This window comes from Liolophura sinensis, chromosome 2 (assembly GCF_032854445.1).
Source record: "Liolophura sinensis isolate JHLJ2023 chromosome 2, CUHK_Ljap_v2, whole genome shotgun sequence".
NCBI lineage: Eukaryota > Metazoa > Mollusca > Polyplacophora > Chitonida > Chitonidae > Liolophura > Liolophura sinensis.
The window spans coordinates 8,632,019-8,659,801 of record NC_088296.1 but is presented as its reverse complement, the minus strand read 5'-3'; the positions used below and the strand labels follow the sequence as shown (position 1 = coordinate 8,659,801).

Sequence of the window (27,783 nt, the reverse complement as noted above, 5' to 3'; positions counted from 1 at the left end):
TGAGCTCAGGTGCTTTGTTCCAGGTCATTGACCTCCATATCAACTGTTCTTGTTAGGAAGCATTTAAAAGTTGGGAATGTTACATGGCAAAATAGCCACGTTTCGGCGAAGATACTTATACACAAGACTGCGACATAGCGATTCAACTTCAGTGTGTACAACACAGAAATCAGCCTTTCGATTTCAGCGGTTATAGGTTTCAATTAGTCAACATTATTAAGCAAAAAATAATAAGAAGTCTTAAAGTAACCATTTTTTTTCATCATTAACATTATGCACTTACCGTACATAAGACCGTGGGTCAAAAAGGACCCACAAGTGTTAGACCAGGTGACATTTGCGTGCACTCAAGACGGGCCAAGGTCCCCGTCATAAATATAGCACATGATTCAATTCCTTCTTCTGGTCATCAAAAAGTTTATTTTAATAAAAGGAAAATATTCCCCATATTCTATTGTAATGTCTCTAAATTAAATCACAGCAAAATGTTGCTTTTTAAAACAGTACTCCGTGTTTTTTTCCGCTTTGATTCTTAGTGTTAAAGGTTCGAGTCCCCCACATGAGACCCTCGTCTTAAGATATCTAGACCAGTTTTACTATCTATCTTGTGGTTTTCTCGTGTGCTGTCTTGGATGTCACGCGGAGAAACTCTAAATGTATATATAACGCCTAATCAGTTTGTGTTCAGCCTCTTCGATTTTCACCGAGCCAAAGAGTTAACACGACTTGAAAAAGAGCTGAAGTGAACTCAAGGTAAGGCAAACGGCCTTAGACTGTTAATAATTTTACATTATACGTTATTTTTCTGATATTTTGGCAGAACAAAAAATATTTCATATTGCACATGGGATTTTCTGTTGTCCATGCAGAAAGTATTCAAATTTTCTCTAGCATTACTTTGCGTCAATGTATTTATGGATTTTATCCTATTTTATACGGATTCAGTTCATTCAGCCTACATGTCTCATTGATTACTGGTTGGTAGTTTTAAACGTTTTCCCACACGCTTAAGGTGTAACTTTATAACTTCAATAAACCAAGTAACTAAATTAAACGTTTTCCCCAAATCTTTTAATCCTCTAAAGCCTGTCTTTAATGTTTGGATATTTGAGTTGATACACTTATACGGCGTCGGCCATCATTATGGTGAGAGGAAATCGGGCACAGCGAGAAAGAAACCCACCACCATCTGTAGGTTGATGGAAACCGACGTATATTTGATTGATGCCAGAACTTATTACGGAGAGGACTCGGTCTGGACTCGAACTCAGAGCGACGGCATGGCTCAGGGAGTCCAGAGTCATTTCATCGTGGTGGCACGCTAACCACCCAGGCCTCCATATAGATAACTGTATCCTCTTCTAGAGTCTATTGAGCGATATCAGACCTTCTTCCCACAAACCCCTATCACAGTCAAGAAATCTTAGTGTATAACTAGGTCTCTTCAACGGCGTGATGATCGTGTTTAAGTGCTGCCATCCTTCAATTCAGTGCTTGCTTATCTCTCGCTTTATAAGAGCGATATCACAGTACGATCTCTGCAAACATTTTTCGGACTACTTCTGGATAGTGTTACTACCCCATTATTTACCTAGCCCTCCGCGATGTTTGGGAAGGAATTAACCCAGATCGCGATGACCTGATTTTGTATGATTTTCAAGATGCCACTTGATATCAAATTTCAAATTTTGATCATGGTTTTCTGTTTTCAAAATGAGGTTACTGTTTGAACTTCTGTTGTGTTCTTTGTATGCAGTGCGATTTGACCTTTTTACAAGCTCAATCTGACATTTGAATGCCTGGTTTAATCAGACTCCCTGACCTTTATTTATTTTATTTATTTGATTGGTGTTTTACCCCGTACTCAAGAATATTTCACTTATACGACGGCGGCCAGCATTATAGTGGGAGGAAACCGGGCAGAACCAGGGGGAAGCCCACAGCCATCCGTAGCTTGCTGTCAGACCTTCCGACTTACGGCTGGAGAGGAAGCCAGCATGAGCTGGACTTGAGCTCAGAACGACAGCATTGGTGAGAAGCTCCTGGGCCATTACACTGCGCTAGCGAGCTAACCAACTGAGCCACGGGCCTTTACATGACCTTTAAATACACAGTATTAACACACCACCCGTTAAATTTGCAGTAAAACTATTTACTGAAATCTGTTCTTATATGATACGGAGAAGACCCTTTTATGTTAAAGAGCACTACTTAATTACATCATTTTCCACATTTTAAGTTACGTGAGATAGAGGTATTAATTTATTTACAATTGAGCAATTTAAATCTTTCCAATAAAAACAACCTATATCATTGTACTATACTTTCAAATATGCTTTACGTCATATATGTAAATGTACAACTGAAGTAATTATGGATATATCATTATCGCGCATGCTGGGTTATGCTTACATTAATGTGTATCTGCTCAGATTATAGAAAAATAGGCCTGTTTGTCTGAGTGTGCAGGCAGTTATGTTACGATGAGGCAGCACGGTACAGATATCACCGCAAGGATCATCCTGTAACATGTACATACACACCGTGGTGAAGAAGTGATTGAAATAATGCTGAATGCACTCAATACATTTAACGAATGCTTTAACGCTCATCCACTTCCAAAATCACCCATACATGTAAGTTAAGAATTACAAAGAACGGTTGAAACAGGCCATAAATAGCTTCGGTGGTCTAATTATTAGAACGCCTGCCTCGTAGTCGGTAAACCTCGGTTGGGTCATCCCTAAGACTGTTAAGAATGGTACGTGTTACTGCCTCGTTTGTCACTCCGCGCTGAGGAATTAGAGCCTAGAAACCGGATTGGTTTCGCAGGTGTCAATATAATGTGACTGGGTCTGGTATCATGTCTGGTGTCTTCAGCATGATACTTCGGTGGCGGCAACATTTGGCTCCTCGTACACGTCTTGCCACAAGAGGACACAGTAGCCTATATGTGCACACAGGTAATGATTCATATCACTGAAAAATTAAGAAGGACTCAAAATCCTAAGCAAACACAACACACATAAAAATAGCATGACTCTAGTTAGAAAACACGTTGCTTTGTGTTCAACAGATGCTGCGACTCGCCATTTGCAGTCTCCTCGCTGTGGGAGTTTTCTCCCTGCCTTCGAAAATCAACCCTCTCCGTGATTCGGAATGGGGCGTATTCAAAAAGACATACAACAAGGTGTACGAACCATTTGAAGAGCTGACCAGGTAATAAAAATAGAAACACAGATACATCGATATTTGAATGTTGTTATAGGCAGCTATATATAAACGTACCAGTTTGTGTCAATGAACTTTTAAAAGGAATGCATGGACATTTTTAATTGGCATTATTAACAAATTATGTCAACTTTTGAAATGTGTCTCCTTTCATCTGGCACAGGTACCTTGGAGTTTGTCCCCATACTGTGGACAAACATGTGCAACCGTAATTTTCAGATAAATATTCCATCGGTGCAACAAGGTCACTTCGTTTGTCAAATTGTTAGACCTCTAAGCCGGGAGACCCGGGATCAAATCCGGGTCGGGTCAAAGACTTTAAAAATGGAACGTGTTTGCAGCATAGTTTGGCGCACAGCGAAGAGACAGGACTGGTTGGAGCGGTGTCAGTCTAATGTAACTGGGTAATACGCCATGTCTTATTCATCGGGAAGATACTTCAATGGCGGCAGCACTTTGGCGGCATGGACTCGCCCTGTCACAAGCAGACACAGTGTATGTACACACACCTAATGACTTCTCTCAGGCCGTGTTTTGATACATCTTTTACAGACGTGCAATCTGGGAGAACCACCTGGAACTGATCGAAGAGCACAATGCTGAATACAAGGATGGAAAGCACACCTACACACTGGGCGTCAACAAATATGCTGACATGGTACGTAAATATTTGTGGGTGTATGATGCTTACATTTCTGTGTGTATGCGATGCCTACATATATGTGTGTAAACAAGCAAAGCAAGGGCTCGGATCTAACTTAAAACCAAACAGTCGGGAAGACCGTCACATATGTATATTGCATCTGGACAAGGGTCTAAGTATTCCTGTTTTCCTCACTAAAATCAATCTGTATGGATCTTGTTTAAAGCCATACAAAAAAGCCTTACTTACAACATGGGTGTCAGTTTTATGGGTGCAGAGAACTACAGTACACGTGATAAACCACCGACGTTTGGCAAGTTTCGTACGAACCGGATGCCATGCACATTGGTGAGAAACAAGTGGTGATTAAGCGATTCAAAGTTAAACTGCGCAAACGGACACACAGGTGTCGTTGATCGTTTGTTTTTGTCACATACACCCCGAAACTGTTAGTCCGGAGAATCTACACATCTTCAATCCAAGCTTGAAACAGAATGAAATGTTGTCAATCTTAATTAGTTTCTTCCGGTTTTGCTTGTCATTTTGATCTGCTGTAGATAGCTTTATATTATAATCTTTGATTTCAGACCAACCAAGAGTTCGTAAAGCTAATGAACGGTTACAGGATGGAAATGAAAAAGCCCGCCGAGGAGATCTTCATGCCACCCAGCCACGTGACCGATCTTCCCACCACCGTTGATTGGCGCAACGAAGGATACGTGACAGGCGTCAAAGATCAGGTAATGTGGGGAGTACGTCACCGTTTCTGTGTAGCATACGTCATTCTGAAGGTTTCACGATTAAATATCGGAGTATGACGGAATATGGAGATATGTCGAAACACTTCATTATCGGAAGAAAACTAAACGCCAGAGAAAGACTACAATGAAATAAGATTTAAAACGGGGAAATTTCGAAGGGCGAATGTAAAAGTGTGTCGAAGCATTCGAGCAGGACTAATTATTGGCGACTGGTTAAGTATAGGAAATTTATAATACATGAACATCCATTACTCAGAACCTGAACGAAAATAATTATTAAAATAATTACCGAATTGCCATTAAACATGAACATCCATAAGTTCAGGTGATAGGCAAGAGGTAGGGTAAGTTTAATTACAATCGGCACCTAATTAATTGTAACAAAATTTAATTACAATCGGCACATTCGTTTGGTATGAGATGCAAGAACAAAATCGAACCTGCAGACAAAACGGCCAACAAACAGACAGACAGACAGATATATGTCCAGTATATACCCTTTCCAGTTCGTTGAGGGGGATATAATAAGGGTATACATTTATTCGAGTTTATGTATATGATGAGGTACATGTATAAGTGCAATTGTATGTAGTATGAGAACAATTTTAAATATGAATATCTATCAGATGATGGGGTAATTAAGACCAGGGCGGCTGGTGTCAGGATGAATTTCGGATTACGAGGAACTATAAGATTAGTTCGATTATCAGGGAAACTAGAGCAACTCTTGTGAGATGAATAAATATGTGATTGAGAGAAAAATGTAGTATGACATGCAGTATTGACAGTGAAACATTACATTTTAGTGCAGCAGTAAAATACTTACATAACCCTTTGTTCCCTTTCACTCAGAAACAATGCGGTTCCTGTTGGGCTTTCTCTACCACCGGATCTCTGGAAGGTCAGCATTTTAAGAGAAATGGCACCCTCGTCTCTTTGTCAGAACAAAACCTGGTGGACTGCTCCAGAAAGGAAGGTAAGATAACGGCACAATCATTTTGACTAAAGGAATCTAGGAAAACATCTTACAATTTCTCCGGACATTTTTAGGTAAAGCTACATTAAGAATTTCAAAAGATGATATCCTGTTTTCGCCGAATCGTAACAGTGAGAAAAAAAAATAATTAATGAATAATGTAATGGAAGTTATTGATTTTTAAATTGTTTTTCTATCAAACATACATGTAACAGCGAAATCAAGAGACCTAAATACGACATTCCTAAAGTTAAACAAAATGACATGTACACCTCAATATACTTTAAGCTATTTTGGATTATACTGTTTTACATATATGGATTGGGCTGCCTTGAAAGTGACATCAGCTATAAATGTTTTAGCTGTGGCCTCGAGCTAACTAACTTTAGCGGCCTTGTTGTTGTTTTTATATTGGATATTCTTTCTTGTTCAAACACAGCCATGATTGCCACAGCTTGTTTGTTTTAGGTAACATGGGTTGTGACGGAGGTTTGATGGACCAAGCCTTTGAGTACATCAAGAAGAACAAAGGAATTGACACCGAGATATCTTACCCATACAAGGCTAAGGTAAGTAGACATTATATCTCTCATTCGAATGTTTAGCATGAACCAACTATTCCCACGGGGACGATTTATTTGTTGACATTGAACCTGTTCATCGCCATATTTAACAATATTTCCTTCAACCAAGCTGGTCAATTTTAGGCGTACAAGAAAACAGACACAGCTTGCAAGAAACAACTGGAAATCTTATGGTACAACCCTCCCCCACTCTTCCCTCAGAAGCCCTTTGACTATAGGCTGCATTGAAAATCACCGAGGATGGGATTCGAATATTTTGGGAGAATAAGGCCTTCGGTTAAATGTGCTATGGCTTGTGTTAGCCAACATGGTTTTATAATTACTTTCAAACACATGGAAATACATGGTTTAACGTTACATTGGCAATATTTCACCCCACTGGGGAGAGAAGTTGTCTTACTGGAGTCTGTAGTGGCTTTCTTATAATGTTTCAAAATGTCAAAGTTAACTTCTTTCTATCTGGGCAGGATGGCAAATGCAAGTTCAACAGAATGAACGTTGGGGCCACCGACATCGGCTTCGTTGATATCCAGAGAGACAGCGAGAAAGATTTGCAGATGGCTGTTGCTACTGTGGGTCCAATCTCCGTGGCCATTGACGCCAGCCACACCTCGTTCCAGCTGTACAAGGACGGCGTGTACAATGAGCAGGAATGCAGCTCTGTTGCGCTGGACCACGGTGTCTTGGCTGTTGGGTATGGGATTCACGAGGACATGGATTACTGGCTTGTCAAGAACAGGTGGGTACACGTCTTCTTTTTCAAAGGTCGGCCCCTGTTCAGATGGTTATAGCTCTGGATGGCCTGGATTGTCAGAGGCATGTCCAGTGAGGGCGCGTGTTCGAACCCAGCTTCCGACTTATGTCAGGGGTTTCTTCTGAAACTTTGGCATAGGCACTTCGATGTTTTTGAATTACTAGGACCCTCAATATATTATATATATATAAGGTGCTAGAGAAAATTTCAGAAACAAAGCAACACTTGGATTCGAACTTTAAGCGCCTTAAGCCGCAGAGTGCCCCAACAATTGCTTAGTCCATGCATTTAAATGTCCACAGTATTTCGTATGCGCTATATAAAGTATTTCCCTTTCTGGACAAGCTCACAATTTAATGCTTTGTACAGTCAGTTAACACAGACTAAGTATGATGACAACCTCATGGGGCTGTTTTCGGTTTAATCTTTCTTTAAAATCAAATAATTTATTCTAAGGCACAGACAACAGAGTTGTTTTGGAGGAGTCATGGCCTAACTTGAAGTTGCTCAAAGGTGTAAATTTGGGATCAATGACTGACGCAAGCATGCTCTAGAGCGCTATCTGCGTGTTACTGGACAGGCTCGCGTTTACTATTTAATCCGAACATTTGAAAGGATATTCCCATTAAGCAGGATTTAGCATTAAAACACTGTATACGTATGTCACCAGCAGTCCCAAGTGGTTTGTCAACATAAGGTTAGTAACCTGGAAGTAAAAGGGGGGGGGGGGGGTGATGATGGTGACGTTGCACCGGCGTAATAACCATGACGTAGCATACTGACAATAAAAGCAGCAATGTACTAGACACAAGGGCGAGCATTTATCAAGTCTTAAGTCTATGGTCAAAAATTCAAACACAGCTCCGATTCAAGTGTTTCGCACTAGAAACTTTAAAATTTATATATTCATTCTTTGCTGTAGAACAATGTACTAAGCATAATTCCACTTCTTCCCTGTTCTGAGTTCGACTTTTTAAGGACTTACAATGTACGAGTCTAGAGTTGCTTAATAAATATGGGCCCTGGGTCTCAAAGTGATCAACAAAGTTATTAGTCTGAGTTTTGTCTTTTTACTTTCCAGCTGGGGTACAACATGGGGAATGGATGGATACATCATGATGTCACGTAACAAGGACAACCAATGCGGTATTGCCACCCAGGCCAGCTACCCAAGAGTTTAGGCCCTTTCACAGGGAAAAGGACGCCCCGTAGAAGATGCATTAGAAAACAGCTACATGTATGTCCTTGGGTGTTTTTTTTTCTTCTTCACATCGACTTCCACCGGAAATTTCTCAACAGAAGCTGCCCTGAACGTGTAGTTAGGTGCTGGATTGAAGAATGTAGCCAAGAGACTATTCGCCCAGTTTTAGAACAAACGCAAGATACCAGTGTTTCCCCCTGCTAAACTGCTGCAAAAGGCCACAGATTTTTTAGAGATCCAGATTAAATGGAATGCCTATACGTGATCTGGTTCGATGCAATTTGATGATTTAACAAATCAACGTCTGATTTTTGATATATTAAATGTTTTAAAAAATCTAAATCATTGTGTTTTGTGTTTCTGTCTACTTTTATTTTTCTTCCCTTTTTTGTGATTTTACAATTTTTTAGTCGAAATATGCCAAACATTGCATATTTTGCGCCAATTTGTTTAAACTTATTAAAGGTTTAGTGCTAATTTTTCCACCCACCATAATGTTGACCGCCACCGTATCTTGAGCAAGGTGTAAAACACCAATCAAATAAATAAATAAATAAATACAATAACTGCAGTTAATATCACTGCATCTCACCATCTATGCATTTACGCGATCAGTTAGGATAAAACCCAGACTGAGGTAAACTGAGAAGTGGTCATATTTCAATTTCAATAGTTATTTTCAATAACTGCAGTTAATATCACTGCATCTCACCATCTATGCATTTACACGATCAGTTAGGATAAAACCCAGACTGAGGTAAACTGAGAAGTGGTCATATTTCAGTGATCATTTGCCATCTATCACATTGGCGTTGCTGCTTTCGTCTTACTCTCTATGTTGTACGTCTTTAATTATACATGTTAAAGAAACCGGAAACTGGACCACACGTCTTCCCTACTCCAGGCTCATAATATGGATAAAATGCAAAACAGGGTTCGACCAAAGTGCGTTTAAAATTAATAAACATGGCTGTGGGTCCAAATTTTCTCACCGTTCGCTAGATGCTAACTTTGAGCTGCGATATCTAGGTTATACTAATTTACATAACAAAAATAAACAGGTTTACTTTTAAACTTTGTGTGGGACGCAATATCGATGCACACGTAGGCCTACATCTTGTCTAGCGTTGTGTTTTCTTTCAATGGTGGAGGAAATCTCAACCTGTACCATAGGTCAGTCTTCTCCATGTGATACAACTGCCAATGTGGATGGAAAACATATCGTGAGTAGATCAGGAATCCTGATTAGCTTTCGAAAGCATGACCTTTATAAAGTGTGAAACTTTGATTTATTTATTTAACTGGTGTTTTACGCTTTACTCAAGAATATTTCACTTATACGATGGCGGCCAGCACTATGGTGGAAGGAAACCGGGCAGAGTCCTGGGGGAAACAACGACCATCCGCAGGTTGCTGTCAGACCTTCCCACGTACGGCCGGAAAGGGAGCCAGCATGAGCTGGACTTGAACTCACAGCGACCGCATTGGTGAGAGACTCATGGGTCATTACGCTGCGCTGGCGCGCTAACCGACTGAGTCACGGAGGCCCTGCTATTAGGACAGGCGTTCACCGTGCTGATAATGATTGTAATAATTATAATGGTCCTCATTCTGGGCCACACTATAACTTGAACTCTGAGGTCCAGACCCGAAACCAAGCGCTTAACTAGCTGAGTGAAAGAGAATTTCTAACTACGTCCATCTCCATTAAATGTTCTCGAAATCTGCTCCCGTTATGCTCCTGCCACTCAAACCCTTCTGTAAGACACACCGACGTTCAGAGGCCCAGAACTCCGAGGTTCCTAGAATCTGTTTGGTTACTGCGCTTGTGTAATGATCGATGGATTTACTGAGGGCTACACCAGATTTTGAACTCGGATCTTTACACCCGAATTCCAGCGATCTACCGAATGGTTCCAGTGTATGTACTAGACAGTTACACTGGTCACAATAGCGAATCACGGCAGAATAACCAAACATTGATAGGTTGTTTATGTTTTGGATTGCAATTTAAACGAGCAGGAAACTAAACTCCCATTAGTCTATTAGCACAATATATTTGTGTTTGAGAGCCCAAATCTATTTTGATCGTCTGACTGACGATGCAAGTTAATTGTCCATCAAAAGCATCCACAGAAGGGACAGTGTAAGACTTAAATACGTTGTTGCACACAGTTGAAATGACCACATAGGTATATGATAGGAAAAAGTGACAAAGAAAAACCAGAAGTAGTTTTAATCCCTTTACTTTATTAAAACGCAACGAATTAAATTCGCCTATTTGCGTATTCTTATCGATGCATTCCAGATCATGACTTATCAGACATAATTAGCTCATGCACGAGTTGTCTGCCAGTTATTCTCGACGTCACCATATGGTGGAGCTTGTGAGGCTCCGTCAGGTTGGTAAGGCTTGCTGCAGGATGAATAGATGTAAACAACGCCGAGTTTTTGGTTGTGTTTCGGTGGACTTAAACAAGCGGGAAGCTTGCCTGCGTGGCGATCCCGCAGTTGTTCTTACGGTTTCTTGACATCATGACGTATCCTTGCTGGCCCCATTGTTCACCCCAGCTGAAACATGTACAAACAGTTGGAACGAATGTGAAAGGAAAGCGACGATTGGTTGATTGACAGATTTATTGTTGAATACCACACTGGAAATGTTTCAATTGCACCGATATTGGTTGAGGAGAAGTGGACTTCACAAACGACAGACTGCACAGACGACCCTACGATCACCACTCCTAAGGGTCACTAAAAGTGGTAACATGCACAAATGCTCTCACACAGACCGGAAAACAACCTGTTCCTATGATTTGCAAACCTTACAAAAATGATAATTTTAGATGGAAACTAGCATTCAGATTGATATATATGAGTTATCAATTGAAGGATAATATACCTGTCGGCAACCTCATGGCTATGTCTAACCAGTACGACATAAAAACCCAAGCAAACACACTGATAAGTAAATGGCAGTCCCATTGCAAAAGAAAATGCAGATTTATAAAGACAAGTGTAAGAGACATACGTCTAAGAATGTGGAATGAATTTTTTTTCAAAAATCAGCCGTAGGTGTGTAGTTTTTACCATCCTTTGTAAATGTGTCATGACATTTTAACGGGATAGTGCATTTATTGCTGTCACTGGTTTCAAAGTAATCAAAACTTAAAAATGAAACCCAACTAACCTGTTCTTTACCAGCCAGTAATCTGAACCGCTCTCACTCCCGTAGCCAACAGCCAAGACACCGTGGTCAAGACGTGAAGAGCTACACTTTCTCTCGTAGTACACTCCGCTACGGTAGAGCTGGAAGGACTGGTGCCCGGCATCAATGGCCACGGAAATTGGACCCTCGCTAGCCACGGCGGCTTGCAATTCGCTTTCACTGCCTCTTTTGATATCAGAGAAACCAGTGTCCGTCGCGCCAACATCAGCTGCCTTGAAACGGCAGCGCTCATTCTGGAAACACCAGAGAGTTCATAAAAGGGAGGTAAAGCTTATGTACATGGCGTTTAAAGTAATATACAAAGCTTCAAATTTACCTAGCGTTTTTACTTATAGCATTGGGGCCTATAGCCGTTAGGAAAGGATTTAAAAAAAATTACCAAACTTATTATCATCAAGGAATGGTAAAAAGGAAAAAGGAATGGTTTTTATCCTGGTTAGCAATCTGTCACGTGTTTTCAAATTGTATAGAGTTTTCATGTATGTGAAACGTATACCCTAAAGTGCCTTAGCAAATTTGTCACCATTATTTGTATGTTCAAATTAAAAGAGAACATTTATAGACAAGGATGAAATGCGAATGAAACTATATCTGTATTATATATCGAGTCAAGAATAGAGTTGATTCCTTGGGATGTATGCAATACCTTAGCTTTGTATGGATAGGACGCCTCGGTGTCAACCCCACCATTTTTCTTGATGTATTCAAAAGCCTGGTCCATTAATCCCCCATTACATCCCATGTTACCTGAAAATAATATATACATGTATGTATCAGATTAGACATGTGGCCTACAATAGTCCATGAATCGCACTGTCAAAATTTAAACCAGTGAAATGGCGTGATTGAATCCACCTTTTGCCGCTTAGACTGTGTTTTTAATTCAGGATGTTCCTCTCCGGTCGTACGTAGGGAAGGTCTGTTTCTGCAACCTGCGGATGGTTGTGCGTTTCCCCCGGGCTCTGCCCGGTTTCCACCCACCATAATTCTGACCGCCGTTGTATAAGTGAAATATTCTTGAGTACGGCAAATCAAATCAATAAATAAATAAATAATTTAGGGTGCTTGCCATTTTCCTTGCCACGTGCGGTAGCGTACACTAGTGCAAAACTTTAAACACCAAAAAAGTTTGGTGTTTAAAAGGGCAGAATTCCCTTGTCTCAAATGAGAATGTATTTCCACTGCATAACAGTACATTTCGTTTAAACAGCATACGTTTTTTTTTTTGTTTTTCAAATGTTCAGATTTACCGATCCAATACGTAGCGGTAAACACAGTATGAATACAGAATTTTTTGCATTGTTATTACCTTCTTTTTTGGAACAATCCATTAAGTTTTGCTCCGAGAGTGAGACTAGACTTCCGGTTTTCTTAAAATGTTGACCTTCCAGGGATCCGGTCGTGGAGAACGCCCAACAGGAGCCGCATTGCCGCTAGAATAGAATAAGCCGTTTTATTAATTTATATGTATCACAATTATTATCGCGGTAATTATAATGGATTTGGTAATAAACCCCACATCTTTCTTCATCGTTAAATAAATTCATTTTTTACAGCCCAAACTTAGTTCTGAACGCCTTTGCCGGGGGTAATGAAAAACTGACAATGGTATTGTCGCCATTTTCCAGATTAATACTCCATTGAAAAGCCTAACTGTAAATGTCATAAACACAATTCCTATGTTATCAAAAGTTTATTCCATTTTATGTCTGAAATATTTGCGAATATTTTGACGTGTACACAATTGCTATAAACCAACAGCGCATGCGTCTGTTTTTGGGTGAGTGGTATATCCGTGAACACACAAAAAAAAACTAAAATCAAGAAAACCCCTAAACAGTCGGAATTTAGTGCACAAGGCTAAATCGTCGACTTGTCCAAGCAAATCGGCTCTCTGTGTAAAACGTTTTAATTGAGTGAATGAATAAATGATTTGATGAATGAGTTATTATAGTTTAACGGCGGCCACCTTTTGACGTTAAAGAAAACCCCCTTACTAAAACACGATTAGTGTCGTATTTTTTTATTGGCTGACCTGGTTCTTCACTGGTGTAACGTAACCCTGTGTCCTCCAGTCAACGCTGGTGGGGAGTGCAATGTTGCTGGGAGGGATAAAGGCACTACCGGTCCTGGTAGTGTTTGTCATCTTGTAACCGTTCATAACTTGCACGAATTCCTCCACGGACTGTTGAAAATAGAAATGAATGAAGAATGTGTACGTTCTTGCTCAGGCAATGCTTTTACAACTGCAATAAGAACTTAAATGTTTTTTTTTTATACTTGTGTTATTATTTTTTTATTTGATTGGTGTTTTACGCCGTGCTCAAGAATATTTCACTTATACGACGGCGGCCAGAATTATGGTGGGAGGAAACCGGGCGGAGGCCAGGGGCAAACCCACGACCATCCGCAGGTTGCTGGTAGAGCTTTCCACTTACGGCCGGAGAGGAAGCCAACATGAGCTGGACTTGAACTCACAGCGACCGCATTGGTGAGAGACTCCTAGGTCATCACGCTGTGCTAGCGCTCTAACCAACCAAGCCACGTTTTATATGTGTGATGGTATAAACAACTTAAACCTATGGTATACAACACAAACATAAACCCTCTCTGTATCATAACCATCAACTCTCCAGTGTTGTTTTGTGACAAAGGTGTAGGTTTAATCGAAGACATACTTTCGTTAATATCAATTAAAGCATTGATCCAGTTGTGGGTAGCATTTTACTATGCAAGTCCAGATAAGAACTTTTTTGAAATGTATTTTTAAAAAAAGCAGCATTTACTTTAACGTTAAAGTTTTAATGGACGTATTTTTTGATTAAAAATGGTTTGTTTTTGGCCTACTTGTACACCTACTTGTATTATATTATCTCAACTATAATCAAGTAATCATGCATTTAGATTATTCTTTACATCTGATGTCTAATTCACTTTAGAATGTCTGATACAAAACAGATAAACGTGGAAGAACGTATAGTGTCTCTTCTAAAGGCAGTGATTTGCTTTACAATAAGCGCTGACACCGAGATCTAATCGTTCGCATTCACATTAAAATACAAATTCTAATCATATAAAGCAACCAAACTAAAAAAAAAACGAGTGCAACAAAATGTCAAAAGGTGGACTTGAACTTTCAACTGACCATGTCCCCGTACTCGTTCATCCCCACTGTAAAGGTGTGTACCCCACGATCAGCCTGGAGGTTGTGAACCTGGATGAATTTCACATTATCCTCCCAGATCGCTCTCCTGCAAGACAGCGTCATTTGTTTATTTAAATATTTAAATCGTATCTCACTGTTGGTGACCCTGCGATATAATGAGTTTTAACCGGAAGTCGCACTACCTATGACATCGGGTGTTTACTTGATACTGCCTCTGGCGGTTTTTTCAATTGAGAATGTCTATAGAATACAACAACAGCGAAGGTTGTCAAGGGATCTTGTCGGCTTCTACCACTCATACATTATCTGGCAGCAGATAAGTAAAATAAGGGAATGTGCCAGCCAGTGATATCAGTAAGTGTTGAATGATACCATCGCAGACAGAGAAATGACATTTAAAAATAATTTTGTTTAGTGGGTATTTGGAACCACCGTATAATGTTATAAATGAGGAGGTAACGCACGTGTAGTAATGTATTTGCACAAGATTTTGATCAACAAATGTGTTCAACCTGGATGTCGGTCATGTTTATGGTTCAATATACTTTTAAATATGATCACATATGCGATAAAATTCATGTGTTGACATTTACGTTGACATAAATTTATTAGACATGCATCACGCCCTTATTCAGAACATTATTATGCAGACAAGATATTCTAAAACGTGGTCCCAAATACCCACCGTGCAAACGTATTTACAAATACCCTTTTCTCCTGAAAAAAAGAGTGCAAAAGCTGTATATCCATTTATACAAATACGTTCTCTCGTTCTTTCGTTTGAGTTGGGCATAATTTTCATGTCTTTGCCCCTTTAACATTACCTCTTTGCCTCCTCCTCTGGTTTGTAGACCTTCTTGTAGGTTGCCTTGAACATCTGCCATTCTCCATCCAGTTCCGTGGCAAACGGAGCGGCGGTGGCCAGAGCGAGGAGGGCAACAACAACGGCAACACGCAACATCTGAGGAAGGAAGAAGAATTTGTATGAGCTGAAGGATTGTGCGTACGTCAGCAACAACGCCAAGGTACAACATGTGAGAAAGAGAGAACAGTTTGTATAAATTCTGTGTATAAATTCTCTCAGTATCTGAGGAACAAATTTATGTATATAAAAATGAAAGCATGCTTTCTTACTGTGCTCATGTCCTTGAGGGATTATGTCTGATCTCCATTTTCCGCATTCTTGAACCCTGTATACTGCTGTACATTTATTCATTTAGCAGCGTTTATTTTAACAATGAACTCAAAACCTGTATTACAGAGATACGCTTTAGGGAAATCAGCGCCCGTAGATAAGGTTCACCAAAATAACTGAAAACCTAATAACTATAAGCCACAGTGGAACCGGTGAGTGCTGGTCTCATTGCTAATTGACCAATCAAGTGTAGTGAGAACAACACCTTACTTCTCAAAGCCAGTGTGCGTCAAGAGTTACAAATGATTTGATTGGCCCTTTTTACTTATGCTTTTCACAAATGAAATGCATTGAAAAAGATGAAGGTTTTCAAGTCGCATAATAGTAAAACCTTCTGGAGCAAAACCTGTGATTTTTGGATTCTAACTCACGAGTTCAGAGGTAAAGAAATTTATAAGTTACAAAGGTTCATAGAAAACTAGGCCAATAATTATCGCTGTGTTATGTCAGTCAGTGATGCAGTGGTTTACAATATCGGTTAAGATGACGTACATGTAAACGATAGCCCAGTTTGAGAGTCTTCATTGGCAGCCTATTTCTACAGTACACAAAAATCTAGGGTGGGAAGTAAAAGAGCAGCGAAGACCGTTATCTGACCAAAGGGGCCGGGGTTTGAATCTAGAGATTCTGGCTTGGCTGCTGTTGACGTTTTTCAGCTATTTTTCGCAGTTGTCTAACCTCAACTTTAAACAGCATTTTTGACTTTAATAAAAAGGAATATATAGGAATGTACATATAGCTGGCCATTGTTCAGCTATTAGTATCTACTGTGACACAATAGTCGTGTCCAAGACCGGGTTCGAACCCGTATATCTTGTGTCTTATTGATTTTAAGAGAAGCAACTTTAACCAATAGACAACGTCAGATAAATAACATTCTTATACAAATAACGTAGTAAATAAAACGCAAACAATAACGTGAGTAAAATATCATTCTAACTATTACACGACAACAATCCCAGTTACAATCCGCATGTAGACGTGCGAAAAGTAGTACATACATTTTTGCATTACAACGTGTCTACGTGTAAAACTAAACAGTAAATCAGTTCACAGTTGAACTTACCTTGACAGAGATGGAGATCTAGTCGAGGAAGATGACTGGACTGGATACACTTATATAGAGACAATAACCCGTTATCGCTTGTCGCGTGACGTCCGAATCGCTATTGTCCTATGATTGTATCACGTTAAACAATCGAGCGATAACCTCTGCTTTCTGTTCCGAACTGCATTTCAGGTGCATACATATCTTAACTATTTTCCTTGATTGCATTCACACAATGGCTGACCAGTTGGCAGAGGTTTAATCTCATAAAACGATAATATCCCCTAATCTCACAGCTTAAGCCGCACACGTGAGCGACATAACGTCAAGTCAAGTATTGGTTATGGCGTAACACCCGTGAGTATCACACAATACAAAACATTGCACCTTATCTGTGCTATTAGACAAAAGCGGACCAATCACGAGCAAAATATAATGTTTTTCATACGATTATCACATGGTACGCGCAACTGGCGCGCGCACTGCATGCTCAAGGCAGCAATAACCTTGAACAGGGACTTTGTAGATTTTAACAATGTTTTCTGCTTGTCCGACCTTGGTGAGGATAGGTGTTTTAAAAAAAAAACTATATCACTTTTATGACGGGGGCCAGCATTTTTGTGGGAGGAAACCGGACAGAGCCCAGGCCAAATCCATGAGCATCTGATACCCTATTAATCAACTTTTAATCAGGAATTCTTATAAGACTACGCCATATTAGAGAAACATGAAATAGGATTTCGCGATACCCGTGTTACTCCACGCTCATATAATAGGGTTCGGTTAGCACCAGCTGTAACAGCCACATTATAGGGTTATAGGAGTAACATTCGAATTGATAGGACACAGACTCCCATTACAACTTCCGTTTTTCGGGAAAAGAAACCAATGTAATTCTGTGTATTTTAGGGTGTAAGGTCTTTTTTTCGCTACCAGCCTGCCGTTTTCGGAGCACAAGAGCATGTTTAGTATCAAAATGATGGATACTATCATGCTTTGGGCAGGTATGAGATTTAATGTTGAAAGTTTGAAAGTCTGGGCGAGAGGACACAAGGAGACAGGTGGTGATGTGGCTGCAAGTGACGTACCCTTGATGTTGCTAGGCAAACATGCCGTCTTAGAAAGGTTTAGATTTTGACGGTCAACCTGCGTCAAGATTTTTATGGCTTCTTTTTCACAGGCTGGGCCAGGTATGTACCAAAGCTTATTGGCCAAGAAATGTTTGGGACTGAGCTACAGCACTAGACGTTAACAATGTTGCTTATAGAAAATTAAATGGGGTTGTGTGGCCTTATGCGCATTTTGTGCTTAAATCCAACTTTTAATCTTGGTTTTGCAACATAATATATATTAAAGGCGTGCTTTTAAAACTTTGTGTGGGAAACTTCCGCATGTTTATGGTATAAACATTTTTCTCTTATGCTGGCTATTCTTTTCAACGCTTGGTAGTTTTTCTTGGGCGCTCCGGCCTTCGCTATCCATACAACTAACCTCCAAAGTACAAGGCACTTTAAAACACCATAAAAGAGCAATCATCTAATATAAAAAAAAAAACCACAATGACCAAATATTAACTGAGTTGTACCACACATGTTCTCTATTTTTCAGTGTCGGCAATGAGACTCATATGTCGTATAGCTTCCCTCCGTGTAACTTACCACCATTGACAAAAGGAATGCAATATTGGTAATTAACAATTAAACTATTGGGAGAATGCACGCTTAAGGGTACGTCATAAGCGCGATTCACTCCCCAGTCAAACATAAAACTTCAAAACTTTGACGACCTTTGTGTTTTCTTACTTGGGATTATGTGTGTTTTCGTATGCAATAATAGAGCTCAATATCTATTAACGAATAAACTCTTGGAAAAAAGAAAGCTCATAGGTACATCGCAACAGTCCAAAATAAAACTTCGAACTTTGACCAGGTCTATTTTATCGCTTGAGTCTTTGTGCGTTTTTGTATATACTGGTACCGACATTAGAGGGTAAGATACTCTATACCCCTGTGCCACCGGATGTTGTATGGTGTCCCTCATTATCATTTGTGCTCCAGAGGCTAATTCAGCATACTAATTATCTGTGCTGCATTTCTGTAATATTGTTTTGTCCTATCAATATATTCGCTCTGTTACATCACTGTAAGGCTGTTTCATAAGAATTTTGAGTAATCCTAGACCAGTGGCGTCTAATAAATTGAACTTAACATCACTGCATGTTTTGACCTAATTCAGCTGAAGTCGTGCTGTTAGGAGGAGTGTGATTTGCTGCTGTGTAAGCATTTACATCAGCCATAAAACCCTAAATGTGGACACCGTACTTTATTTATTGATTTGATTGGTGTTTTACGCCGTACTCAAAAATATTTCACTTATTAGACAGTGGCCAGCATTATGGTGGGAGGGAAGCGGGCAGAGCCAGTGGGGAACCCACGACCATCCCTAGGTTGCTGGAAGACCTTCCCACGTACGACCGGAGAGGAAGCCAGCATGGGCTGGATATGAATTAAAAGCCACCGCATTATGGAGAGGCTCCTTGGTCAATACGCTGAGCTAGGGCGCTAATCAACTGAGCCATGGGAACCGCAGACCGTATTTCAGCAGTTGCGTGTATAACAATTTCAATATTATAAACACTACTTCCGGTGTCCTGGTTCTACTGTCTATTTCATAAGCGTTTTATTATACCCTGCTTATTGCCACCTTATAAGTTACTGGTGCGAAAAGGTAGCCAGTCTCTGATACTCAATTAAACGCATACAACCTTAGATTCTTGACTTACGCAGTCAGTACAATATTCTTGTTGGGAAAGGGTCTGTGATAATCTCTGTAATACAGTTGTATTAAGTTTTGTTTAAACGACTCATGTTTAGTACATCAACATTATTGTTTTGTGTACACCTGCAGTCAAAGAGGGACCTATTTTCTGGAGGAACTATTTAAAAAAAAAAACATCCTTCCTTTTTTAAACAGAGGAGTATATCGGTATCTTCCCGTCACATCGATATACCACAACGGTTCGAAAAACTGCATACAGAGCTCGCTTTTTTGCGTTAAAAAGGTGTACCACCAAAACTGTATCAACTCTCTTAACAAAAACACTAAGAAAGTACAGTTATTTTAGAAAAAAGTATTGTTCTGCAATTGCTACAAAAAATTCAGTATGTGTATGTGGGTACTTAAAAACCCTCAATGTCTCACTGAAGAACCAAATGCTCTAACACACATATCTACTTGGGATTTCTCCACTCTCCACACTACGATTTCTCACACGGATTTAATACATATATTTACTCACTAATTGTTTCGGTGTTCATTGACTATATTAACATTCACTATATTAACGTCAGAGGCAACAAGGCCTTCTTCAGTTCCACTGCATGCAAGGGTTACCAGTCTTGGGCTGTTTAAATGTTAATTGTATTGCTTGAATTCCTCATCAGAAAACATCAAGGTCAAGGTTATACTATCGAACATCTTCACTTTCCTCAGCTTTACAATGAGTATATTTCTCTTGTAAGTAAATATGGACAGAGCGTCCAGAATCTCTTGCGCTCCGTTGTATGATTGTATTTATTTCTGCTTATAACGGAACTGGGGTAGAGGCTAGGGCCTGTATATTTATCGTGCTGAGTTAGGTCGCCACTTTGGTTATATGAGCACTCAAAGCCCAACTGAAACACATATTTTATATTTTATAACTGATATTCTAGCATGGTACATCGTTTGAATACTGATTTCACTCAGTCAACTAGATCATACCTCGCGTCTTTTCAACATCACTGGAAACTGTTCAGACCTCTTCTCTTTGTGTGAATCCATCCAATTATCGTACTTTAGATACTTTCTTAGCTCTTTGGTAGTTTGTGTTCAATGTCGTTTTAAGAATTGGTCCTGAGATTATTGACTCGCAACACCCTTATTGGTACACGACGGCTTCAATATCTGTTGCGATGTTTGAGCGCTTTTTAAAACTCTTTTCAGAATGTTCATATCAGATATGGAAAATTATCCACGGAGTAATTGTAGGAAATTTGAATTGGGTATAATGCCTGGAATATCATCTTCATTGCAATATTGACACTAATGACTGCTTATCCTTTACATGTTTCCAGATTCATTTACTATTCATATATGTCCTTTTATTTTTGTGTTTATTTTTTTTGATAGGTGTTTTACCACGTACTCAAGAATATTTCACTTATACAACAGCGGCCAGCATTATGGTGGGAGGAAACCTGGCCGAGCCCGGCAGAAACCCACGACCCTCCGCAGGTTGCTGTCAGACCTTCCTACGTACAGCCGGAGAGGAAGCCAACATGAACTGGGCTTGAACTCACAGCGACTGCATATATGTCCTTTTAAGCTGGTATTGTAAGTTGTTTAGGAATCTTGCGATTATCCACTTAGAATGCCTCTCCGTTGTCTAGTAGTGGCATATGCATGTCGAATTTGACGATTATATTACTGTGCTGTGCTGTTTGGGGTATAAACAAAGATACGGCCCGTGACAAATTTGACGACATGTATGTCAAACATAAAAGGAATGAGGAACTAATGTGATGTTCTGCATAGTGAAAGAAAGCTAAAATACAATGTAAGGTTCACCATACAGGCAAATGAAAAGTATGGGCCAAAATACTTTCTCTTTTTTTTTTTTAGATTTTTTTAGGAGTGTCGAAAGACATTCAAATACATGGATACTACGGTGGGCTTTATGAGCCATACTGACAGTATCTAGGAAATCTGACGTCACATAACATTTTTTTCTTGATGTTCACCGGAAGGAAGAATTTTTGGGAACATTATTTGAGTAATTTTTTATGATGGATATGAGCAAAATCTTGACATTCTGGCAGATAAAAGCGTTATTTCTACGATTTTAAACGCATATTTAACGATCTTCACCAACGTCATATGAATACGTACAGGCTTGGAGTTAAACCTTGATCTTAAAATTTTTTCAGCACGAGTCAGCAGCAAGTACCATTTTAAGTATTTGGTAGGACCCGTCCTTGGTTTGATTCTGGGTTCATGGGCTTCGGTGCGGATGCCCTAAACATCAGGCCACCGAAATGGTCAAACACAGCAGGTAGCTGACCGGCAGACTTAACGACAAACGTGCCTTGCTAAACGGAAACGACATAGCTTAGTCCAGCGGTTCTATACCCAGAGATATCTCAGCGAGTATTAAGGACAAAGATCTGTGGTGTATGCGTATACAGAAAGTGTAAATTGTGAAGAAGGCTAGTGCGCCAATAGAGATAGACCACTTTCTAAATGTCATTCACAAGTCTGGTCGAAGCATTGGTCACATCAACTGCGCAATCGTTATAAAAGGAGCGAAATAATGCCAATCACTGTCAGCATCTCAACAGCAAAAGACACCACGAAACAACTGATCACCTCACTATATATACGATTAAAGAAAACAGTATGTATTTAAGTTCATTTAATTAAAACCCAAAAAATTAATTACAAAGTAAAAAAAAAATAATCACATGTTCAATGTCCAGATCGTAGTTTGTAATTTTGTGTCTAGAGCAAATATCCACCCGTAATGCTTGAGAGCACCTGCAGGATTTACGTTAATATCATGTGGAGTTTTGGAGTTTCTTTCAGTCTGTCATTTAAATTAAACCAAGGGGTAGCTGGCCTGAGTGGCGATCCCGCAGTTGTTGTCACGGTTACGTGACATCATGATGTATCCCTGCTGGCCCCACTGTTCACCCCAACTGAAAAATATGCAAGAAAATCAAATAAATATACAACGAAATACATGTACAACGTGTGAAGTTGCAAAGCAGGCACTACTTTCGAGTGCACAGAGTCGGTCTGATGCGAGAAAAAGACAGAATATTTATGCCTATGCCGCTTTAAAGACTCTGGCCAAAACCGAAGATTTATCTCGGAGACCGGTGTCACAGTATTTCGCATTAAAAGTCCACAACGTGACGTGAGTCAAACATTTATGTTACACTTGCGCAATTCAGGCAGTTGGGTCCAACATTTACCTCCGAACTGAAAAGTGTTTTTCCGACTTCCCTCCTGGAGGTTACCAAGGTAAGAAAATGCTATGACTTTACTTCCAACACCCACAGCACAAACAATGGCGGACATGCAACGTTGATTTTTTGATGTGTTGTAGAGAAAAGTGCAAACTACATGCTGAAGTATGGCATTGACTACATAAATAGTAAGAAAAATCTATGCGCTCGTGTAACATTTAACACTTTAACATGTCGGGTAGCTTTACTGGCCCTAACCATTGACCACAAAACAACACCATCATTAGGCATTGTTTTGGATGGAATATGTGAAAAACTATTAATGACTTAAATTTGGGTCAAACTTTTTCAAGGAAGCTAGCATGAGCCTGGTGTTTAAACAGTGAATTCTAAACAAAAATAATATCACACCGATGGCTTCTTTCTAACATACATGTAACACGTGTGGTGAGTTTTAGCTCTTGGTTGAATGTAATATTCAAAGTGTCGCCTACCTGTTCTTCACTAGCCAGTAATCTGAGCCGCTCTCACTTCCGTAGCCGACTGCCAAGACACCATGATCAAGACGTGAAGAACTACACTCTCTCTCGTAGTACACTCCGCTACGGTAGAGCTGGAAGGACCGGTGCCCGGCATCAATGGCCACAGAAACTGGACCCACACTGGCCACGGCCGATTGTAAATCGCTTTCACTGCCTCTTTGCACATCGGTGAACCCAGTGTCTGTTGCACCAACATCAGCCGCCTTGAAACGGCAGCGCTCGTTCTGAAAAGACAAAAGAGCTCTTATAAAGGGAGGTAATGAAAAGGAAAGGAAACACTGATGGAAATGAAGCGTATTTTTGAGGTTGATATAGTAAACGACTATCTGATTTGAATTCATATGTTTACATTATTGTTTAATTGTTTAAAACTAATGATCGTTAATTTGTGCCGTAGTTATTAGGTTAATAGTTTAAAATTTCGAAAATACAAGAATATTTGATCTTTAAGAGCTCAAACTGTGGCCCTTGCAGTGAATATTTAGGTTAAAGTAGGCTAACAGCTTGACTCTAAATCTACTTTCTATGTGTTGGGTGTTGTTTGGGTGACTAATTCAATAGTTGGCATGGTTACAAGCAATTTGTGAAACTGGGTATCGTGTCAACGTAGCTCAGGTCGAGTTTTGTTATATTTGTTCTATGTGCACACTTAAATAGTAACAAACTGTATGCCCTCACACCCAAAAATCATGGAGCAAACTAGACTTCGTTATTATTTGTTTCTACCTTAGCTTGGTAAGGATAGGAAGCCTCCGTGTCAATTCCATTGTTAAGTTTAATGTATTTGAAAGCCTGGTCCATCAACCCGCCGTTGCAACCAAAATTTCCTGAAAAAGTGAAATCAATAGTGCGTACTGGCAAAATGCATCGTTTTTATGCATTTGAACATGTGTGTGTGTGTCATCAAACGACAATAAACCAATAAATAAGTAATACATTTTATAATACATTAAAACATATCGGCTTTTAAATACTCATGTAAGAACTATTTTTAGCTGCACGTTGTTTGATAAGTCGTTTTTTTTGTTCCTACCTTCCTTCCTGGAACAGTCCACCAAGTTTTGCTCGGAAAGAGACACCAAATTTCCGGTTTTCTTAAAATGTTGACCTTCCAGAGATCCAGTTGTGGAAAAGGCCCAGCAGGAACCGCATTGCATCTGAGAAAAAGTTGTTATTATTTATTTATTTATTTATTTATTTATTCATCATCATCATCATCATCATCATCATCATCATCATCATCATCATCATCATCATCATCATCATCATCGTTTTGATATTTAATTATTGACGATTTGAATATACGTATCTATTCTTGCAGAAGACAAAATTAACGGGTCTGATATTTTTACAAATTCAGGAATTCAAACCCCCCGCCTAACAACCAAATATACACTCGACTTGTGTTGTTGGTGTTACTGTCAATTGTTTTAGTGTCAAACGAGCCATACTTTGCATTACATTGTGTGATATTTTATCAAATGCCAATTGCACAGGCATGTCCATCCTACCGTCTATCCTACAGTCTACAAAGCCTATACAACGTCAGTTTTCATTGGCTGACCTGGTTCTTGACGGGTGTGACGTAACCCTGGGTCCTCCAATCGACAGTCGTCGGGAGTTCCAGGTTGCTAGGAGCAATGAAGGTGGCGCCGGTCCTAGTGGCGTTTGTCATCTTGTATCCATTCATTATTTTGACGAATTCCTCCAGGGACTGTTAGACACAGTAAAGAGAATCGAAATGTTTTTTTTTTTCTCAGTAACAACAATTTAAAGGGGTAGAAAACTTAAAAACATGATACTATTGGCTGAAAAGAGGACATCGCACCCTCCATCTTTAACACCCTGTAATTTATGCTGGGGATGTGTTGCCTCTCAGCCAATGAGATCCGTTAAAACCGCCGGCTTGTACGTGTAAACTAAGAACCTACGTCCAACATCCCGGGTTTCCGATCGTCAAGCGGAGAATGAACTGCACTGTTCGCTACATTCTGGGAAGAAAAGTTCTACCGGAAATGTAAGAACTGCAATTCGGCGGTTTCGGACGGCAATTCTCCTCCACAAAAGACTACAGGACTAGTTGTTAGGCAAAATGGAGTAGCCAACAGCGGATGTTGGCGCTGACTTTATTCATAATTTGTCAACTTGAGGTACATATTAGAATTTTGTTTATGGTATGCACCTGCAAGGAAATGCATACTCTTTTCAACAGTATTTAACTGATATTTAAATTTTCTTCTCCTTTAAGTGTTTAGTGAAGTGGGATTCAGGGCAAGCGATATATTTTTTTTATTTGCCATCTCTTTGAATTAAAAGTATTCTAAGATTTCTTACCCTGCTAATATTGGGATGAATTTCACATAGATAACAAATCTGTATTTTGTGTATTTATTCCAATGGATATGCATCTATCTGTGAATAACCCTTTGCAAACGTCTTGTATTTTAGCATTTAGAATTATTCTTCACTAAGAGAAATAGAGTTAATTATTTTTATTTTATGGTGGGCACTATGAACCATATTAATATTGTGTCTCGTGAGTGACGTCACAGTGATATTTCACTGTCTTTAAAAAAAGTACATTTTACAAGGATTCCATTCAAGACTTAAAATATATGTGTAGACTCCAAACACTGTCGATATGATCCATAAAGCTCACCATAAAAACAAACCATTTTACTGGATTTAATTCGGTGAAGAAAAAAAAGCATAAAACAAATAATATGTACATGTATATTCAGATACAGTTTGCAATGGTCTTTCTACTCATGCCTATTGGAGAATTTACAGTTTCTTTTGTCTTAAACTCGAAAAATATGAGCTGACTCACCATGTCCCCGTACTCGTTCATACCCACGGTAAAGGTGTGCACTCCACGGTCAGCCTGGAGGTTGTGAACCTGAATAAATTTTACGTTATCCTCCCAGATCGCTCGCCTTCAAAGATATTGCACATGCGCATTTATTTAAATTGTTTATTTTTAATCGGCGATGTTTCGCTCTGCTATGAATAACAATGTATGCTGGTCACCGTCGGAAAAGTTAAATATTATTTTCTTAGTGGCTCCAGTTATGACGTCAGTGTGTCCGGTAGGCGCTTCAAGTCGTAAGTCGTACTATACTATTTGACGAGGGCCCTTAAAAAAAAATACCCCTATACAGAGGACGTCATGCGCGAAGCCACTGTAACAGAAATCCCTGTGACACGTTGGAGCTTGAGAAATGGGTTGAGCTTAAAATATTGTTACGTGTCTCAATCTTTCTACTTCTTTTCATTTGTACACACATGTACTTGAACAAAAAATGCTTACCCATGTACTCTCTTTTCCTGCATCCATGCAACAAAGTTGACATATATTTGAAATACATTTGGTCATGGTGTTAAACACTAAAAATAAATAAATAAATAATATTATACCTCTTAATTTCCTCATCGGCGCTGTAGACCTTTTTGTAGGTCATCTTGAACATCTGCCATTCTCCATCTAGCTCTGTGGTGAACGGAGCGGCGGTGGCCAGAGCGAGGAGGGCAACAACAATGGCAACACGCAACATCTGAGGAAGAAAGAAGAATCTATAGGGGCTCTGTGGCGGTGGAGAGGGCGAGAAAAGCAGCAGCCCTGGCAACACACAGTAGCATCTGTAAACATCATATTTTAGGAAAGCTATTATACAGTCTCTGTTTCACTTTGTTTTATTCCATAACAGTGATTAGAACACGAAAGTAAACAGTACATGAGCTTGAATTCACGTCCAAAGTTGTAATAAGGTGAAAATCAAGAATAACATTTTGTCAAGTCAAAGAACATCAGTAAATTGCCAAATGTCGGGGCTTTAGTCTTGGTACTGACCGCCTTTATACTTGTGATATGAGTGAAGACTGATGGGCTCAAAAAAACAAACACTTCGATTAATAAATCAAAACTACCGCTTAATACCAGACAATGGTTGTTTTTTATAGTTTTTCTGTGATGAAGGATAGTTAGATGGGGGTGAGGGGTCGGGGAGGGGACTCCGTGACCGAGGGGACTAGCACGCCAGCGCAGCGCAATGACCCAGGGGCATCTCACTTGTACAATAATGCCACACATATGCCACACACCCGTCGCATAAGTGAAATATTCTTGAATATTATAAAAATATAAAAAAAAAAAAATAATGAATATTATATTAAAATAGAATTTTAATATAATTTAGTAGGCTACATCTGCACTGTGACTCGGCTTTTTGAAACAAAAAAACTCGATGTGCAAATCATTTATCAGAGGTTAAAAGCCCATATAGATAACCCAGTTTTATAACAATAGCGGGAGGTTTCTGAGTGCAAAGGCACAGGGGAGGGTAAGAACGTGACAATGTTAAAGTGCAGGTTCATCCAGTTGAACTTTATTCTTATCTATGAAATCGATATGGCTGTGATGGTATATGTGAAATTATTATAAAGAT

The 27,783-nt window shown here is 39.5% G+C and overlaps 3 protein-coding genes across 3 annotated transcripts; 1 reads left to right on the top strand and 2 right to left on the bottom strand.

Moving 5' to 3' along the window:
- The first annotated feature begins 648 nt into the window (after positions 1–648).
- Positions 649–8,482, top strand: LOC135463206 (procathepsin L-like). The gene is made up of 8 exons (XM_064740517.1): positions 649–753; positions 3,077–3,219; positions 3,784–3,889; positions 4,462–4,614; positions 5,488–5,611; positions 6,080–6,180; positions 6,663–6,934; positions 8,031–8,482. The coding sequence occupies exons 2-8, from the start codon at positions 3,077–3,079 to the stop codon at positions 8,128–8,130; spliced, it is 999 nt and encodes a 332-aa protein (XP_064596587.1). The 5' UTR covers positions 649–753; the 3' UTR covers positions 8,131–8,482.
- Positions 8,483–10,380: 1,898 nt separating this feature from the next.
- Positions 10,381–16,909, bottom strand: LOC135463194 (procathepsin L-like). Its single transcript, XM_064740508.1, has 8 exons — positions 16,807–16,909; positions 15,370–15,506; positions 14,525–14,630; positions 13,415–13,564; positions 12,689–12,812; positions 12,026–12,126; positions 11,341–11,612; positions 10,381–10,721 (listed from the first exon to the last, which is right to left on the bottom strand). Exons 2-8 carry the CDS (start codon positions 15,504–15,506, stop codon positions 10,622–10,624), a joined length of 990 nt encoding a protein of 329 aa, XP_064596578.1. The 5' UTR covers positions 16,807–16,909; the 3' UTR covers positions 10,381–10,621.
- A 5,388-nt stretch (positions 16,910–22,297) lies between these two features.
- LOC135462926 (procathepsin L-like) lies at positions 22,298–26,892 on the bottom strand. Its single transcript, XM_064740239.1, has 7 exons — positions 26,756–26,892; positions 26,169–26,274; positions 24,903–25,052; positions 24,372–24,495; positions 24,065–24,165; positions 23,291–23,562; positions 22,298–22,523 (listed from the first exon to the last, which is right to left on the bottom strand). The coding sequence occupies exons 1-7, from the start codon at positions 26,890–26,892 to the stop codon at positions 22,424–22,426; spliced, it is 990 nt and encodes a 329-aa protein (XP_064596309.1). The 3' UTR covers positions 22,298–22,423.
- Between the last annotated feature and the right edge of the window lie 891 nt (positions 26,893–27,783).